We start from the raw sequence: 20141 nt of genomic DNA on the forward strand, positions 1-20141 counted from the left end.
AGAGCTACAGTTTGTAAGTACCTTGATCTCCAAGGTAGGTCCATTAGGACATTGAGGCTTTGTCATTAACACAGTTTGGAATCCCTATTGCCAGGGTGCAGCCATAACTACATGTTTCTTTATTCTGCTTAGGGATATAAACTGTCCCTGGCCAACAACCTCTCTGGGATGGAACCTGTGTTCAACAAAGATATGACTTATACAAGCAAGAGGGAATCATAAAGGAATAAACAGTGGGAGATATTTGGGTCATGTTCTGAGTGTATGTTGTGTGCTCCAGTCTCAGGAATGTCACTAAGTAACTGTGGGAGGGAGGGATGGGGGGGCATGTGGTTTAGTATATTTCAAAAACAGGAAAGGGCTGGGTTGCACCACTCTGGGGAGAAGTCACTGGGAGATAGTGTGAATATGAGGGTGCCTAGTGCTGATAGAGGGGGCAGTAGTAGGTAAAGGCAGGCAGCCATGCTGTTCTGAGGCAGACTGGGGGGAAATACAGAGATTTAATCCTTGTTAATAGAGAATTTATGGGGGTTACAGCTAATGTGTTTCTATCTGAGGGTACGGGATTGAAAGCAGGTAGATCTGTAGGGGCTGTGTAGGAGGTGGGTGGGCAACACTCACAGGGCACATCATTTGGAAGCAGTAAAGAGCATCCAACCACAAACTGGAATTGCTTTATTAAAACAAATGGATGCATTTTATACACAGTGCTGTATCTGCTGATGATGCACAGAGTATACAGGTGCCAGTAATACCCTTTCCCTGAGAGGTTTCCTTTGAACGTAGAACTATACAAGCACATAGAAGCCTTTAGGTGGCCATACACCTTACTATTACGATCGTCCGTTCCATCCACTGACGTTCAGAGCTTAATTGCCAGATATGGAGGCGGGATTCTACCTCCACCTGACGATTCAGCCCTGAACGCAAATCTTTTGTTCCGCCCAATCAACGAGACGACCCATATCCGAAGCTTTTGCTTAGGTTTCGTACGATAATATTGGTGCATGTATGGCCAGCTTTAGGCCCTCAGAATTCCCAGAAATGGCCGCTCACTATGCAAGCGCATTTATATACTCATTCTTGTTGTAACTTTTTTCCTTCCGATAATAGTAATGTTGAGTAGATTAGTAAAGAGCAACTTGCACCCCTCCCCCAGCTGTACAAGATGTTGGGATTTGTGGCCACCAGTCCCCGGATGATGATGATGATGTGATTTTCTTGCTAATGACACGCTTACCAGATCTGATGACATCACTATCAACACTGGCATTGAATTTCTTCCACTGAAGGTCACAATGTTGGGATTTTGGAAAGTTGCACCACTCCACAACGTATCCATGATAAGCAGCAGGGTGAGGCTTCCATGATACGTAAATACCCCCATCTTTGCCATAAGCCCTTTCTTCTTTAATTTGGCTGTTGTCTATATTTTCTAGGAAAATGATATAGGAGACACGTCACATGACTAACAGGGCTTACTGAAGGTAGAAGAATAATATTAATTGTTGGCTTTTCAACAGATATAGGTGTGCACATAGTGACCAAAGCATTTATTACACTGAAAATTCCCCACTGTGTTAACAGCAATTGTGCCCAGTTCTTCAAATCGAACTAAACTGAAACGGTTCTGCTTTGCCTATTGGCGCAGTCCACTAACGGAACCCTGGAATTGCCTCCGGATTGAAGCTAGTGGTACCTCCGGGGGTTCCCTTTTGTCAGTAGGCTAGCTTGGTGGTACGGACTCACTGGTGCCGAGAACAAATACAGAGAAGTGCAAAGGGCATCTTTGGACCCAAGTACCTATAATGATGGTGTCATGCCTTGTAACTAGTTGCATCCATTTTTGCGCCACTGCAATTGCAGGTACAGCCATTAATTAACCCCTGTTATCTTTAATAATCCATAAATGGGCAGCACTACAGTACAATGATTAGCATTGCTGGGGTCTTGGGATCAATTCCAGCTAGAGCGCTATATGCACAGGTATTTGTTCTCCCATTTAGTTCTAATAGAGACCTCAATTACATTTCCTGATTTTAAGTTTCTCCACATTTTACACTGGTTTTATGTGGTCACACCAATATATAATGCATTTCCCTGATTTTACATTTTTACATTTTTTTTTCTGGTCTCCTGAAAAACATAAAGAGAGTCCATTAGAGAGAGTCCATTAGAGGGTCCTTAGAGAGTCCGTTTATCTGGCTAATAGAAAAGTACTGGTGTAAATCCAATATGAAAGCAATATTTCAAAAACAAAACATCTGGTTAATGGTCTAAACCAGGGATCCCCAACCTTTCTTATTCGGGAGCCACAGTCAAATGTAAAAAGACTTGGAGAGCAACACAAGCACCATAAAAGTTCATGGAGGAGCCAAATAAGGGCTGTGATTGGCTATTAGGGGCCTCTATGCACCCTATCAGCTTACAGGGGCTTTATTTGGTAGGAAATCTTGTTTTTATTCAACCAAAACTTGCCCCAAGTCAGGACTTCAAAAATAACTACCTGGTTTGGGGGCACTGAGAGCAACACCCAAGGGGTTGGTGAGAAACACGTCGCCCCCGAGCCACTAGTTGGGGATCACTCGTCTAAACTATTTCGTGGCAGACTTGTAAGTCTTACATCAGTAGAAGAAGGTTAAAAGAACATGAACAGGTGCCATTCAAAAAATGAAGATGATCACTGAAAGTCTCCGGGTTTTGTTGTGCTACACTGATCGATGAGTACAATTAACTTTTTTTTTTTAATCTCTAGGACAGTGCAGGCAATAGCTGGTCCCCCATGTAGGCTGAAGGGAGGATTTACCATAACCATAAGACAAGTCTTCACTAGTGCTTAGGCAATTCCCTACCACAGCAGCTGGTTATGGCTGGAAATAGTTGGATGGCTTTCTAGCGAACTAAAGGATCTCCTATTTGTACATTGTTGGGTTTAATTTTCCTCCAATACAAACATATGATGTTTGTGTGGACTTCATTGAGCAAAATAGCTTACCATCATTTTTTGGAATTCTTATCTCAGAAGTCGGTGAGCTGCCGGCTCCATTCTGGGCAGTAATGTGGATCACATAAGCCTGTCCATCAATCAGTAACTGGGCGCTGTTGTTTGGCTCGTAGACAACTTTGCTTTGATAATTCGACTGGTCGTAGCGTTGCCTCCAGGTAATGTTGTACCAGACAATGTATCCATTGGCATGGATTGCCGAGAGAGGCTAAAATACATTTACCAAATGTGTGTTATACAGAGAATTATGTACCCCCGGTTGTAAAATACTAGGCTATTAGAAGCCACCTTGGAGTTTCATGACCTGTATGAAAGTATATACAGATCATGGAACTACAAGGTGATTCCTAATATTTTAGGAGGTACAATATATTGAATCACGTGATGCAAATGTCATCACTAACCACCAACTGATGACATCACTACACCATTTATTAGGATATAATTTACAGGATATTTATGGCTCTTGTGTATTATATTCACTTACCCTCCAATAAAGAGTCACACTTCTTCCATCTTGAGAGCTTTTCACTCCTCTCCAAATATCAAGTCCTGCTGTTGGTACTGGAATATATAAAGCAAATATCACTAATATCAATATTGGATTGGACAGTAAACACCAGCAAATGGCTGAACCTGCATTACACAGACAGTGCCTAGGTGTGCCCTTGTGTGCAGTTTCACTAGTGCAACAGAGAGTCACCATAGGCACGAAGGCTCCCCTGTGCTAAGTGAGGGCACATTGCATGTTGGCACACAGCGCTAGTGTAGATGACAGTAGGTGCGACCCAGTTTGATCTTACATTTCTAGCATTTTACTTTAAATACAGCCGTGCAACTGAAGCAGCCAGCTCACCAGCATATTGTGCCAGTTCCATACGATATTATTTACCCACACACATACTGTATATTTCAGCTCCTACCCAACAAGATCATTTTTGTGCACATGGACTGCAAATTAGAGGGAACAAAGTATATGCAATGCCTGTGACCCAACCCAGGGCAATTCTGTTGGGTTTATTTTATTTTGAAGTTCTTGTGGAACCCAATTGTTTTACTGGGCATATGTCCATGCTCTGAACAAACAGCGAGAAAAGCTGGATCTTGGCACAGGGTGTTTCCTTTGTGTGTAGGACCCCAAATCCAGCGAAGACTGAGAGCCTTACTGGTATTTACTCTACTGTTTGGCATCAGTAGAATCTGTAGAATCTGGGAGTTTTAGTCTAATATCTCTGTGACAAAGGTAGATACCTCTTGTTGCGTAATTGTTGGTGCAGTGGCTGATAAAACTTGTGTCCAACATGATGTCCCACTATGGCTATGGGATATGGGGACCTCTAGTTTAGAAATAGCTGCGTCAGTACAGCCTTTAGATCCTTGGAACCCTAGGGCTGCCTAATAATGAGCCGAACAACATACCATCCTCAGGGGTCCCCAGTCCAAGCTGCTCACTCCAGTCACTCCATGTAGACAAGTGCGTGGTCGCCATACAATGCAAGCGAATCATATAGTTGGTATTTGGCTGCAGTCTGTCGTGGGTCACAGTGTAAAGAGAGGTTGGAGCTTTCCCTATTATTGTGCTGTTTCTCTAGGAGATATATTTAAAAAAAAAAAAACAGATTTAATAGTCTGAGTTGGAAACAAACAAAATCCTATCTAACAAATTAGTTATAGTAAACAGAGTCACTTGTGTATCACTTGGCAATCACTCATGGTGGTTCTGCAGTATATGCAAAAACATGGGTAAAGGAAAACTAAACCCCCAGAATGAATACTTAACCAGCAGATAGTTTATATCATATTAAGTGGCCTATTAAAGAATCTCGCCAAACTGGAATATATATATCAGTAAATATTGTCCTTTTATATCCTTTCCCTTGAGCCGCCATTTAGTGATGGGCTGTTTGCTCCTTCAGAGATCAGCTGACAGGAAATAATGCAGCTCTAACTGTAACAGGAAGTAGTGTGGGAGTAAAAGGCAGAACTCTGCCCATTCATTGGCTGATGGGGCCTAGCATGTATGTGTGCCTTGGCTTGTTTGTGTGCACTGTGAATCCTATGATCCCAGGGGGCGGCCCTTAGTACTTAAAATGGCAATAGCACATACTGCTAAAAAAGTATATTTTTATGAAAATGGTTTATTTAGATGAAGCAGGTTTTACATATGAGCTGTTTATGCAATATATTTTTATAGAGACCTACATTGTTTTGGGGTATAGTTTCCCTTTAAGTTATCTCATGTTTCCAAATGGCTTTGTTATTTGGGGGCTGAATGCCAAAAATGTGGTCTTGCTCAATTCTGTATTGCATTCTCTTGGGTAATGAGATGAACTGGGAAACCCTGAGATGGGTTAAGGTGGAACCCCAAGATGCTATGACTCTACATTAGGGGGGTGCTATTTATAAATGTGTTAAAATATCCCATAAACATCTCAGTTCAGTTTTTCCTTAGTGCCCAGCCAACCAGACGAGCAATAGAAATGCCTGCAGAAATATATATCCTTACGTGTTCAACATGCCGACTCTTTATCTGAAGTTCAGTTTGGCACAATAAGAGGAGCCCTGTATAATCTGCAGTAAACGTCCACCTTAACTCCACATTGGTGGCATTTATATAGTGGAATTCCAAGCCTGTTGGAGCCAGTGGATGAACTGTTAAAAGAAAATGGCGGTCACTTAGTCTCAAAGTCAATGCAGGTGACTGGGATTCAACAAATATATATTTATGACCTGGGTCCTGTTATGTTATGGGTTCTATTTATTAATTACCAATAACATTATTTCCTTAAGCGCATCCTTCAGCTTTAATGGTTACCTGACCAGCCCTTATTTCCGCCAGATGTATGTATGTTATGACTGACCTGTGCGCCCAATGACTTTAATGTATTTGGAGCAAGAAAAAAGTTGCGCACATAAAAAACTCACACGTGTGAAAAAAAGTTACACAATTTTTCAACATTTTGCAAATTTTTCAGCAGAATCCCAAAATTTTTTTGGTGAAACGAAACGGGACCCGTTGACTCATCACTAAGTAATTTTGTCACTTGTTACATGAAAAAATTTGCCAATGGCGAAACACGGAAATTCACCGCAAATCCCTGCATTGTTCACCCCCTGCAGTGTTCACACCTCAGGCTCAGGCTGTAATCACCCACATTGTTTCCCTGTTCACACCTCAGACATTGTAGGTACTGCCTGGACTATGCTGCCTGTGTATAGGCAGCATAGGATAGGCAGAGTATGGCACATAGGCAGCATAGGACAGGCAGAGTATGACACACACAGGCAGCATAGGAGAGGTAGAGTGCTGCCTGTGTGTGCCATACTCTGCCTGCCCTATGCTGCCTGTGTGTGCCATACTCTGCCTTCCCTATGCTGCCTGTGTGTGCCATACTCTGCCTGCCCTATGCTGCCTGTGTGTGCCATACTCTGCCTGCCCTATGCTGCCTGTGTGTGCCATACTCTGCCTGCCCTATGCTGCCTGTGTGTGCCATACTCTGCCTGCCCTATGCTGCCTGTGTGTGCCATACTCTGCCTTCCCTATGCTGCCTGTGGGAGGTGAACCTGGCAGGGGTTTGTTCTGGGAGTTTGTTAGCAGTTGGAAATAGCCATTAAATGGTCCCTAAGGTGTGTAATTATATGCTGGGGGTTGCTGTGCTATCCACAGGGGAGGAAGAGGCATATGGATTTAAGGGTGTGTCTTAATATGACATAATATAATTCTTTAACATTTGAATGATGGTCGATATCCCTTCAGCGAACATTGTGATAAAATGGGTGTGGTTTGAAGTGGGTGTGGTTTAAAATGGGGGAGTGGTCAAAACTGGCTTCCATTAGCGGCCCTCCACCATGTATGCGCGTGAAATTCCGGCCCTCGGCACCACAGAAGTTGGACAGCACTGATCTAGTTAGTTCTCCTTTAAAAAGCACCTAAAATAGTATATTATGTAGCAAGTGTGCTATACACACGAGGCCTCAGCCTCCCTCAGAAGGTCTGCTTGGAACCTGCAGCTATATGGCCAGGTGGGTTGACAAGTTTTCTTGACTATAGTATAAACTATTATAAGTAGTACAACTATTGTGCATAGTGATGAGCGAATCTGTCCCATTTCGCTTCGCCATAAAATTTGCAAAACACATTTGTTGGGCGATTTTTTTGATGCCCGCGTCTTTTTTGTCACCCGCGTCTATTTTTTGTCACGTGGGCTTTTTGATGCGACCGCGCCCAATTTTGACACAACCTTTTGCGAAACAATTCGCTAATGGCGAAATATGGAAATTCTCTGTGAATCCATGCCTGCCGAAAAAAATTACTCATCACTAATTGTGCATAAGTATAAGTAGTATCATTACTACTAACACAATGTAGCCAGGAGTTCCTGACTGTAGGTTGTATTGCACTCAAATAGGCAAAGGCCATGGGCAGTTATTAGGTGTAGAAGCCATATGCAGGTGATGCCACACCAAGAACTTGTCTAGTGAAATCTGCTCCCAATCTGTTATAACTAGTGATAAAGAATAAATTTTGTGTGTGCAGATTTACCCACAGGCCCCCTGACTCGGATGGATTCTGTTCTCAAGCTAGCCTTAGTTACTCCTACCATGGCCTTGAAGACAGAACCACCTATTTGGCAAAGAGCTGCTCCTTGTTTTCTGTGCTGTGAACAGATATTTCTACGCACGTACCCTGGTAAACTGATAAACTCATATGTTTCTTATGCTACTATGTCACAAAGTCTATATAAACCCTGTGCTGTCTTTGTTCTGCAGTTCTGACTTTTGGCTTTGTTCAGAACCCACGAACGTGTCTAATAAATCTTACCTATTCACGTCAAACGACTTTAGGTACTGTATTTCCATAACAGTAGCAATATATAGCATGAGAAGCCCATGCAACACAAATTGAGGATTTAAACCCATTTATTGAAGGCAGAAGAAGCTGAAAATGATCTACTTGTGTGGCTCTGGTTCCTTCTGGCACATATTGCTTGGCTGATACACACAAACTAAAGGTACTTACCTCTCTGTGTTGCATCCACCACAATACCAACACTCTTCTTTCCTAGCTGGTTCTGAGCAACCAATGTAAAGTTATATATCTGCTGGTTCCTCTGAATGGGCCAAGTGCACTCGTTCCTGGAACATAATTTAGATTCCTGGGAAAACCTTGAAAAAGGAAAAGTACAGAATTGAACTTTACTCAGCATAAAGTAACAAAGGGCAAAGTAGTTGCAAAGTTTAACGGATCTAACACAGATTAAGCTCAGTGCAATTTAACATTTTTACTGACTTTTAAAAATTCTACTTCATGTAGAGTTTGCTTCAGTAGGACTGTATTGCTTGGGCCTGATGCCTGCAGGTTTAGTGCAGCCACTAGGTATCTACATAGTCAAGTTATATCACAAAACAATGGTTGTACCATGACATGGTTAATTGTCAGCTTATACAGTAACTAACTGTCCTTCATTGGGACATCCTTGTCATTCACTGGGATGTTACAGTTAGTGCTATCCACCAATGCTGGTTATGGACATAGAAGGTAAATGCACATTTGCACGGCTGCTAAAGATCCATGTTAAAGAAGTTGCTCCTTTTGAGCCGCTGGGAATATCAGTAACGACAATCTAACAATGTGATAGGAAACCTACAGACACATTTTGGTAAGCGGAGAATTGAAATAAGGTTGATGAAATTCCATACTGAAACACCATGGGCTTGTCCACCAGCTTGATGCCCGCCGGTTTTATTCATTTCTTCTATTGTGATTGAAATAGAGGCATTTCTTGCTTCATAAAGGAAGAGAACAGACTCACTTCCTATGGCACTGCCCTAAACATACTTGGTATCTTCCAAGACATGGCTCCTCTATCTTTTTTTCTTTATGGCAGCAGCAGCAGCTTACAGTAGTTTGGGGAGACTGGGGATTGCTGTGTTTAAAGACACATTACATATAGGGGAAGAAGTAGACAAGTCCCAGACTGCACATATTTTAGGCTTAATGTGCCATTTACTTGGACTTCATAATGTCCTAAGAAAGACCAGGAAAATACCAGACAGCTATTTGTGATGTGACTACCTGCAGATACTCTTCTCCAAGTAGGTCACTATACTTTTTCAATATCAAGGTAGATACCTTTTTTTTCAATAGCTTCTACTTCAGTTAATAATTTCCATTATTTTCAAGCCCACATCCTAAAGAGAACCAAAGACACGGTGCTTTGTAACTGTTTGTTAGAAGTCTCTAGAGGTCTTAAGGTGGCCATACACGGGCCAATTGTAGCTGTCGATATCGGCCCCTTGGACCAATTTGGCAGATTTTTCATGGTTTTTACGTTTTTCCACAAATCTATGTGGACTTGCAAAGAAAGAAACCCTGAAAACCTCAAAAACCACAAATTAAATAAAGACTGTTACAAGTTGCCTAGGACAACTCCTGTTGGCTGTTTTGTGGTTTTATGTTAAATAAATCATGAAAATATAGTGGGTTTTATTTTACACGGAAAGTGTGAGTTTTAGTGCAAAAAACATGAATCGTGAAAAAAAAAGAAATACGATCGTTAGTAAGTGTGTGTGATGTGGTTTTCATGTCCGGTGTTGTACAGGCGAGAGAGAAGGCAGTTGAAGTTAATCAGCAGCAAAAGTCAGAGTTTTTCCCTTGTGCCCCCATGAGACAGAACTTACCATTCATGCAGAGTATAATTAGGAGCACGATCTTCATCCAAGTTGGATTTTTCTCCAGGGTTCCAGCTGCAAATTAATGTCTTTAGATCTTGTGTTTCACAGGACATATTTCTGGGTTCATCTGGTGCTTCTATAACAGATATAAATATTACAATATAACTCTGTCATCTGCTGTGGTCCAAATAAGTGGGGATTGGGTAAACGGATGTGTTTGTTGCACTGTGATGTAACTCCCTTTCATTGGGTTCTATGGCTGTAGCTCCCTTTCATTGGGTTCTATGGCTGTAGCCTCCTTTCATTGGGTTCTATGGCTGTAGCCTCCTTTCATTGGGTTCTATGGCTGTAGCCTCCATTCATTGGGTTCTATGGCTGTAGGTCCCTTTCATTGGGTTCTATGGCAGTAGCTTCTTCTCATGGGGTTCTATGGCTGTAGCTTCCATTCATTGGGTTCTATGGCTGTAGCTCCCTTTCATTGGGTTCTATGGCTGTAGCTCCCTTTCATTGGGTTCTATGGCTGTAGCCTCCTTTCAATGGGTTCTATGGCTGTAGCTTCCTTTCATTGGGTTCTATGGCTGTAGTCTCCTTTCAATGGGTTCTATGGCAGTAGCCTCCTTTCATTGGGTTCTATGGCTGTAGCCTCCTTTCATTGGGTTCTATGACTGTAGTCTCCTTTCAATGGGTTCTATGGCAGTAGCCTCCTTTCATTGGGTTCTATGGCTGTAGCTTCCTTTCATTGGGTTCTATGGCTGTAGCCTCCTTTCATTGGTTTCTATGGCTGTAGCTCCCTTTCACTGGTTTCTATGGCTGTATCTCCCTTTCATTGGGTTCTATGGCAGTAGCTTCTTCTCATGGGGTTCTATGGCTGTAGCTTCCATTCATTGGGTTCTATGGCTGTAGGTCCCTTTCATTGGGTTCTATGGCAGTAGCTTCTTCTCATGGGGTTCTATGGCTGTAGCTCCCATTCATTGGGTTCTATGGCTGTAGCTCCCTTTCATTGGGTTCTATGGCTGTAGCTCCCTTTCATTGGGTTCTATGGCTGTAGCCTCCTTTCAATGGGTTCTATGGCTGTAGCTTCCTTTCATTGGGTTCTATGGCTGTAGCCTCCTTTCATTGGGTTCTATGGCTGTAGCTTCCTTTCATTGGGTTCTATGGCTGTAGGTCCCTTTCATTGGGTTCTATGGCAGTAGCTTCTTCTCATGGGGTTCTATGGCTGTAGCTCCCATTCATTGGGGTCTATGGCTGTAGCTCCCTTTCATTGGGTTCTATGGCTGTAGCTCCCTTTCATTGGGTTCTATGGCTGTAGCCTCCTTTCAGTGGGTTCTATGGCTGTAGCCTGCTTTCATTGGGTTCTATGGCTGTAGCCTCCTTTCATTGGGTTCTATGACTGTAGCTCCCTTTCACTGGTTTCTATGGCTGTATCTCCCTTTCATTGGGTTCTATGGCAGTAGCTTCTTCTCATGGGGTTCTATGGCTGTAGCTCCCATTCATTGGGTTTATGGCTGTAGGTCCCATTCATTGGGTTCTATGGCTGTAGGTCCCTTTCATTGGGTTCTATGGCAGTAGCTTCTTCTCATGGGGTTCTATGGCTGTAGCTCCCATTCATTGGGTTCTATGGCTGTAGCTCCCTTTCATTGGGTTCTATGGCTGTATCCCCCTTTCACTGGTTTCTATGGCTGTAGCTCCCTTTCATCTGGTTCTATGGCTGTAGCTCTCTTGCTCCCCTTGTTTTTATGCTTGTATTTACATCAATGTTGTCCCAGTGTGATTTGGAAGTAATAGAATTAATTCTGAGGAAATTCCACCATTTGAACCCAAATAGGAAATCGAAGTGCAAATTTTGGATGCAAATGTTGCGTGCAAGTTGTGCCTAGCATTTTCAGAGGGGGTGGTTACGTTCAAAATCACAATTGCATCTGATTCAACAGCCACAAGTGTAATGAGCCTACAGTCACAAACCAATGTGGGAACGTGGAGCTAATGCCAGGTAGCACTAAAATGAATGGTACCACTATGCATTCTCCATTGTGTCCATGTTACAGCGCCCCCACTTGTATTAACCCTAAAGTGTAATATTTAGTATGATGGAATAAAGCAATTAACAGAGTGCCACTGGCCCTAAGGCCAGATTCTGGATAAAACAACCCAATATCTTCCCAGTATCAACCCAATGTCTTATAATTTAATTTTTTATTTACAAGTCAGAAGAGCTCAACATCAGGGACTAAATGACACTAGTAACCATGGAAACTAATTTGGTTTGATCAGGCTTGTGTCAATAAGGAATTGAAGCAATGCCTAGTTGGTGATTATATTAAAGTAGAGTTGACAGAGTTGATACCCACTGGTGACAAAGAGGACAGTCCCATGGAAGGTTGGGAGGCCTCTGCCATTGGTTGTAGTGCAGATAACATTTGCTCCTCCTGCATTAGTGCTGGACACGTTGTGCACTTCAATCTCAAAAGTTCCACTGCTATTGACAGGTACATGGTACCAGGCCCCTCCGTACCACAGGCTTGCAACCTTCTGATCTCTGCCAGGAATGCAGCAAAAACGGATACTGGATCCTTCCTGGACAATTTTTTCATGTGGAAAGATGTAAGGCTTTGCTCTCAGGTTTTCTTTTCCTAAACAAAATAAAATATAAACACAAAAGGAGACTTCAAGGGATTGTTTTTTTTTTTTATTACTGAAGAGTAAATGATCTATCTACCCCCAGCTGTGGATTTTTAGATTTAGTATAAATAGGATTGAATATCTTGTACCCACTCAACCAATCCCGTCATTGGATCAAACAGGGAGGGTTAGGGGAGGGCACATGGCACAGGAAGCTCATTTTCCTATAGAAAAAAACATTTTACATTGATAATGACCATGATGTGCTTTCCATTGGCTCCAGGTACTCCATTCAGGCAATTCATCCCCAGCTGGGGCACCTCTGATGCGCACAAAGTGAGTGTAACATTCCAAAGGGACATCAGAATCCCACGACCATGTAAACCGATTGTCAGCATCCAGGTACTTTGATATGTAAGTCTCCTAGAGGGCAAAAAATAAGAAAAGTTAAAGCACCATATACGTACACTACCATGAACAGTTCATATGAACTATTTTGCTAGCTCATCTTGCCCAAGGTACTCAGGGTGGCTTACTACAAGCCATTTTTCTCCAAATGCCCTCTGACTTTGTTAAAATGTACTTGCAGGGCATGGCCTAGAACCGGGCTTTCCAACTGGAGGCCCGGGGGTCAGATATGGCCCTCCAAACGCTTTTTATGGCCCACAGTCTGCTAAGAGACTCCATAGGCTTCACTATATTATTTTCATTTAATCCGGCCCCCCAGATGCTGTATGAGATATAAATTGGCCCACTACATGTAAAAACATGTTTAGTTCATGGTGGTTGGGGAGAGAAGGTTTAATTGTCCTTTAAAGTTTGTGCCCTGTGGGTAATGTGTAATGCATGGCTGGCCAATAACAATAACAAGATTTGCTGTTTAGGAAATCATTAATAAATCGTTATTTATTAATTAATAAAAACAAATTAGTTATTAATAAAACTAATTCCAAGTTTAGAAACCTATGGGGGATAAGTCACACTATATAAAAACAACAACAAACACCTAGATATAAAGTAATAGTAACAGTCCTGCTGGTAATTAGGTCGTATTTGGTTCTAAATTAAGCAACCTCCTCTTTTTGCTCAGATAGCTCGCCATCAATGATCATTGCTATAATGATAGCGGCTCCCAGATTATTATTAATAATTATGAACAAAGAATAACAAGAGGAGAACAAAATTTAAATATGTTCCATAAAATATTCTTATTTCAAAAAGATACCGTTCTGGATTGGATGAGTTAATAGTTATGTGCCCCATAAAGGCTGATAGGAGGAATGCCTAATGGATGAAGAAGGAAACACAATCCAAAGATGTTGAGAAATCAAATTATTGTTTCATGTAGTGGGAGGGCCATAACTGGTATGTACTTAGAGCTGCTCATAGGGAGCTATAAAAATGGCACTCAGAGATATAAAAATATAGCAGAAGGCTAACAAAATAAAGACCTAAGATAAAACAAACAAGGACAAATATCAGACATATTGAATCAAAGGCAAGAAGATGTGCATACAATATATCATTGCCCTTAAACATTAACTGGTTCAAATGAGAGGTGGGAGACAAAGGTGTGTGTGTGTATAGGTGTGTGTGTGTATGTGTGTATAGGTGTGTGTGTGTGTGTGTGTATAGGTGTGTAGGTGTGTGTGAACCTCAAAAAAATGTAAGAGGAAACCCAGTGCAGAGAGTAGCCACATGGGCAAAAGCTATAAAAGAGCAGGTGATGGTGGCAGGAAGATCCTAACATTACACAAAGTTCTGCAAGACCTCCTCTGTGAGAGTCACCTGAAGCCATTGATACAGCATGCAGAAGGGAACTGGAGTTTAGAAGGACTCAACAAGAGAGAGGTGCTTGATCCTTGAGCCTTAGCATAGAGAAAGTTATTTGATAAATCAAAAGACAGATTTGTGTAAAAGATAATTCTACCTACCTGCCATCAGCCTGAATTGTCCCCAACAGGAAACAATCTTCAAGACCATAGTTAGCCACAAAAGTCTCTATAAAGCCAAGAAGTTATAGGAAGTTAGAGAGAAATAAAGTGGTAGATGGTGTTAGTTAGTTGGCATGGTGCAAGGGAAAGGAGAAATAGAAGAAGATATGAGAATTTGTAGTCACTTAACTACTACCAACTACATCACAAACCAGTTGAGCTTGTGTGTCCCCTCCTAAAGTATCTTGGCTTCTGGTTGCACTCTGGGTCCCCTGATCCCTATCTATTGGTGTGCTCAGCTATTGTTTTAGTTCAATTTCCCTAATATTTGTTAACATTTTGAATAGTGAGAGGGGACCCCATCACACAACGTGCAACTAAATAATGAATTTCAAAGTCCCCATATGGACCTTCATTTACATTGTCCCTCAACAAAGCAGTAGACTTGTACACTGTTTAAGTCATCTTACCTTTGGAGGTAATTTCCTGCAAATATTATCATAATTTTACCGCTTCCAGGAAGATGTTCATTTTAATATGTGCTGTAAATCCAACCAACTCACCTTATCCTGTATCCTTACATACAGCTTCTACATTGTAACTGTGCAACTGAATGGTCTTCTGTCTCTATAGCCACATCCTTATAGATATAGTAACAATCAGAGTATTCTTTATAGAGAACAGTGTAATATTCTAGTGGAATTTATTAAGCAAACACACACTTCTTGCTGCTGTTAAAAACTTTGTCTGGATACAATAAAATCATTGTGTAGTGGTGTATTAGCTCAATACTGACCTTGTGTTTAGTAAAAGGGATTACCTACTGTTGTATAAACTAATGGAAACAGAATGGATCATCCATGTTTTCATGTGTCTGGGAGACCACTAGTCTGGTAATGCCCTAAATTATAAATCACACCCACTTGTCTGCCAGGCCATGCCCCCTTCTGGCTTCTTGTAAGGATATTATAACATAGTAGGGGAGTTATGGGAGCTGACAAGGGTGGCCATAGCCAGCCATTCTGGGAAGCAATGGCTGTCTAGGCAAGGCAAGAAGTACCAGCTTCAGAGAAGCTAGGTGAGAAAATTTTTTTTAAAAAATAAATACATTTACCTTTAATAGTTCCTTTAGACTAGAAAGACAAAACAATAAATGACTGTAGGATACTAGGTGTACAAGTGTGCAACTGTGGCCATACACGTAGCAATTACGATCTTTCCTGTGACCAGTGATCGAAGCAAAGATCATTTATTTCCCCTATTGACGTTCAGGGCTGAATCATCAGATATGGAGTTAGAAACAATAGGGATTCTACCTCCACCTGCCGATTCAGCCCTAAACGCATATTTTGCATGGGCTCCGTCAACAGCGCCCAATCAAAATCTTTTAACCCGTCCGAGGTTTCATATGATAATATCGGTGCGTGTATGGGCAGCTTAAGGGAGACGTGTGATGGAGGCACCGCAGAACGGTGATTAAGTTCATGGCTGTGAATAAGGAGATGATAGAGCAACGTCGGAATCAAGTAGAGGTAATGTGAGAAGGATTTTAAAGACTATTAATGGAGCCTGTAGATGTAAGAGCACAGGTTTGGGTAAAGAGGTGAATTGGTCTGCAGGGTAGAAGATTGCATCAAGTGTCTGGAGATAAGTTAAATGATGTAGGGTAAGTTAGAGTCAGGATCATAGAGGGAATAAGCAAGTGAATAATAATCCAATGAGGAGAATGTGGAAGTCGTAAAGAGTTGTTGATTAGTGACTGATGAAAAAAGGGAGTATTCTTGTAATATTTTTGAAATTTAACCATTGAAGAATTCGATGTGCCCAAGGTATCACACCTGAGCTGATGTGTGGGTAGAAAATACAATGACTTCTGTTTTGTCTTGTTACGTTTTAGTCAAACAACAGGGTGTAAGAGAGGCAGTGGTACACAGTACATGGAAGGAAAGATCAGGACAAGATAGATGTTGTATAAAGATGGTAGTGGAATTTGAGAGAGCTGGTGAGTTTGCTGAGAGATGCACAGTGAGAAGAGCAGGGGTCCAAGGAGAGAGAGTTCAGTTCTGAGTGTATTTCATAAAGAGAAGAGACAGAGGGGGAGCAGATAGGCAGGTAGAGCTAATCACTCTATGGGGGGTGCTGTACTGTGTATGCCAAGGTGAGTAGGTGCCTCAGAGGAGCTGATAACCCACTGTGTCCCAAAGAGTAGAGAGGTCAAGGGGGATAAAGATTTGTCCTTTGGATTTAACAGGAGATAATTTCAGACTTTAATATAAATATATAAAATTAAGAAACTGCACTCTAGGATGAATAAAAAACAGAATAGATCTAATTCTACTTACATTCCAGATAATATTCATTTGAGTATCCCGGCTAACTTGTATGTGGAAAATGATGTTGGACCCAGAGGAATAGGCAGTGCCACTCACGCTCCACCTTACAGACAAGCACTGATGGTAGGAATCATTAAACATTTCCAGATTCACTGGTGCAAATGATGCTTTAGCCACTAGGGGAAGGGAAGCAACATTTCAATTGTCTGATAGAAAATGACTGGCTTCAGCTAGTAAATGGGGGGTGGGTAAGTATTTTAAAGAGCAGCATTTGCCCAATTTGCCCTTTAAGCATTTGGTACCATTTCTATATTCATATTTAATTCCAGCATTGATAAATTCAAATTTAATATAAATCACACCACTTTTACCACCTTATAATAAAACATGGTGCCTGTTTCTGGATTGTCCATTTATTCCAACCCAGGATATATTACCAGTTAGGCCACCACTTGTTTGTTTAAGCAAAAGGCTTTATTATTATTATTATTATTATTATTATTATTATTGTGTGTGAGGGCACAGCAATGGTTCAATGAAACCCTTTTGTGTACTTTATGCTTGAGTGAAGTGCCACCCACCATGAAATACCAAAGGCTTATACTTCCAGCACAGATATCAGTAGGTGCGGCTCAGACATCTACTATAAATAGTCTGTCCCCAGTCCTGACCAAGTCATAATGTCACATGGCCATAACAGACCACATCCATCCATCCAATCCTGTAAGAAAGTGCTGCTTATCACTACATAAAAAAAAGTTGTCATTTGATTATTGAGGTGATTACCTTGGCAGTGCTGTATTCCAAGCATTAGTATAAATAGAAGGGCTTTGAGCTCCTGATGATATATCATAATTTGCTCCATTGGTTCCTGCACAGATATTTTTTTCTAAAGCTGCAAAATAGAATAATAATTAATAAAGGAAGTGTTCCTGATTCCCTGGTGTATAAAATAGTAGGGACTGTGTGCTAAGTCTCTTTCTGGACTTTACCATAGCAGGAGATGGACCTGCCATTGAGCCTGAGGGGGAGGCAGGCCTCAGTATCAAAAGAGAAAATGCTGCACCCTAAGTACTGAGGCTTAGGGTGCACAGGGACCCCCAGACCATGAGGTTATTCAGTGACAGACAAGCATCCTGTAGAACTACATCCCAGGGGTGTAAGGTTGTCAGGACTAGTAAGCAAGAGCAGTTCTGCACTCCACCAAGGAGAAATAGTGTGGGTTAGTATTCCCCAGGCAATACCCAGCAGAGTAGGGCATTCAGTGTAGAATAATGAATAAAGATAATGCTTTTAAGCATCTGAAACATTTCCTGGGGATATCCTTTCCATGGAAGGAATTTAGGAAAATGTTTTACTTTCAATTATTCAGAAAAACGTAACTAATGTTTCACATTTATGTGTCCTCAGGCCTGTAGCTAAATGGGCCCTACACTAGACTTGGCCTTGAATATTTATATATCTGTCTATTATAAGGTTTATAAGGTTTTCACTTGTGCTTAGCTTCTATCTGCTGTCACTTCTATCACCTGTTTCATTGAGTTGGGGTGAGGGGGAGCAAAAGGAACAAAATACTCTGTCCTTCATTTGTTGTTGGGATTCTGGAATTCTTAGCTCAGTAATAGAGGGCCCTGAATCTCCAGTGAGTGGTTAAGAATAAACACTGCCCGTCCCAGAGCCGTAACTAGATGTTTCTTAAAAAGGATATTTTTAAATTATCCAAATCTGGACCGTAAGCGTCTGTTCTCAAAGTCAACAAGGACCCGACCGCACCAGGTGCCGCCCCAGCTTGTCATTTCCACAACATTCTATATTTACACAGTTTGCAGGGTTTTGTTTGCTGAAATTTAGAAGAAGACATTTGCACTGTGTGAGAGTCAGGATCATTACCCTCGGCCAGTTTAGTCGCGGAATTATGTTCAGAAGTGACATCAATGGCCCCATATCTTTGTATTCCCTTCCAGAACTGCATGATTGTTTGTTCTGAGCCCTGAATTTCTTGCTGAATTTGAGCTGTATGTTCTTGCCTGTTTCATATTCCCCAAACCTTCTCTGTGCCGCTGTATCTGAGCTACTAAGTTCAATTTATGGGAACCTTGATGCCAGTTTTGTTGCTATGTTGCGACTGTCTGTCTCTGGTGTGAATTTGTGCATGGGAGAATTTAAGGAGTTTCAGTTTATGTTCCATGCGGGATGCTACGTGGCTCTGTAATTCCTTCAATCACAGTGTAAGAGGATCTCAGATCTCTAGAAGAGGCTGAGTGTGCCACGCTACATGGCTTGACCAAGTCTTGCCACACTTATGGGCTGATTTATTAATGTTAGAGCCTCTGGGATCGAGCATTCCGTTTCTTAAACCCCACATGAGTTCCTAAACTTGCGCATGAAGCTTTCAAGATTCTTAGTTTTTTGGTAGCAAGTTGAGGTGCTGTTAGGTGCATACAATTCTGTAAGTGTAGGGAAGTCAATCTCCAAAAAGGTGACAGGTCTAAGTTCAAAGACACTTATATGGGAATCTCTCTGAAATTCCTACTAGTGAATTATTATAGAAATTGGGCTCCTGATGGACAAGTTTAAAGAGCCACCTTCATTCAGCCAAACTTTTCCAGTTAATTTATAAACTCTGGCCCCACCTTTCATCTGTTGGTATTGGGTACCGGGGCTATTATTTATAGACTCTCTCTGGCCCCACCTTTCATCTGTTGGTATTGGGTACCGGGGCTATTATTTATAGACTCTCTCTGGCCCCACCTTTCATCTGTTGGTATTGGGTACCGGGGCTATTATTTATAGACTCTCTCTGGCCCCACCTTTCCTCTGTTGGTATTGGGTACCGGGGCTATTATTTATAGACTCTCTCTGGCCCCACCTTTCCTCTGTTGGTATTGGGTACCGGGGCTATTATTTATAGACTCTCTCTGGCCCCACCTTTCCTCTGTTGGTATTGGGTACCGGGGCTATTATTTATAGACTCTCTCTGGCCCCACCTTTCATCTGTTGGTATTGGGTACCGGGGCTATTATTTATAGGCTCTCTCTGGCCCCACCTTTCCTCTGTTGGTATTGGGTACCGGGGCTATTATTTATAGACTCTCTCTGGCCCCACCTTTCCTCTGTTGGTATTGGGTACCGGGGCTATTATTTATAGACTCTCTCTGGCCCCACCTTTCATCTGTTGGTATTGGGTACCGGGGCTATTATTATAGACTCTCTCTGGCCCCACCTTTCATCTGTTGGTATTGGGTACCGGGGCTATTATTTATAGACTCTCTCTGGCCCCACCTTTCCTCTGTTGGTATTGGGTACCGGGGCTATTATTTATAGACTCTCTCTGGCCCCACCTTTCATCTGTTGGTATTGGGTACCGGGGCTATTATTTATAGACTCTCTCTGGCCCCACCTTTCATCTGTTGGTATTGGGTACCGGGGCTATTATTTATAGACTCTCTCTGGCCCCACCTTTCATCTGTTGGTATTGGGTACCGGGGCTATTATTTATAGACTCTCTCTGGCCCCACCTTTCATCTGTTGGTATTGGGTACCGGGGCTATTATTTATAGACTCTCTCTGGCCCCAC

At 41.9% G+C, this 20141-nt stretch overlaps 1 protein-coding gene across 4 annotated transcripts in view; it reads right to left on the reverse strand.

Annotated features, from left to right (window-relative positions):
• osmr (oncostatin M receptor) overlaps positions 1–20141 on the reverse strand; it is a 35744-nt gene that overhangs the window by 7962 nt on the left and 7641 nt on the right. For 3 of the 4 annotated variants that reach the window (XM_004910448.4, XM_031894492.1, XM_031894496.1), the window contains exons 2-12: positions 17352–17460; positions 16575–16741; positions 12556–12721; positions 12028–12309; positions 9686–9815; positions 8025–8170; positions 5511–5656; positions 4424–4592; positions 3492–3568; positions 2996–3212; positions 1241–1435 (exon numbers count right to left, since the gene is read on the reverse strand). In XM_004910448.4, coding sequence (XP_004910505.2) covers positions 1241–1435; positions 2996–3212; positions 3492–3568; positions 4424–4592; positions 5511–5656; positions 8025–8170; positions 9686–9815; positions 12028–12309; positions 12556–12721; positions 16575–16741; positions 17352–17430 — 1774 coding nt within the window. In that variant the 5' untranslated portion in view covers positions 17431–17460. The remainder of the gene's footprint in view (positions 1–1240; positions 1436–2995; positions 3213–3491; positions 3569–4423; positions 4593–5510; positions 5657–8024; positions 8171–9685; positions 9816–12027; positions 12310–12555; positions 12722–16574; positions 16742–17351; positions 17461–20141) is intronic. The other variant, XM_031894503.1, reaches the window with a different exon arrangement.

Source organism: Xenopus tropicalis, chromosome 1 (assembly GCF_000004195.4).
Source record: "Xenopus tropicalis strain Nigerian chromosome 1, UCB_Xtro_10.0, whole genome shotgun sequence".
Taxonomy (NCBI): Eukaryota; Metazoa; Chordata; class Amphibia; order Anura; family Pipidae; genus Xenopus; species Xenopus tropicalis.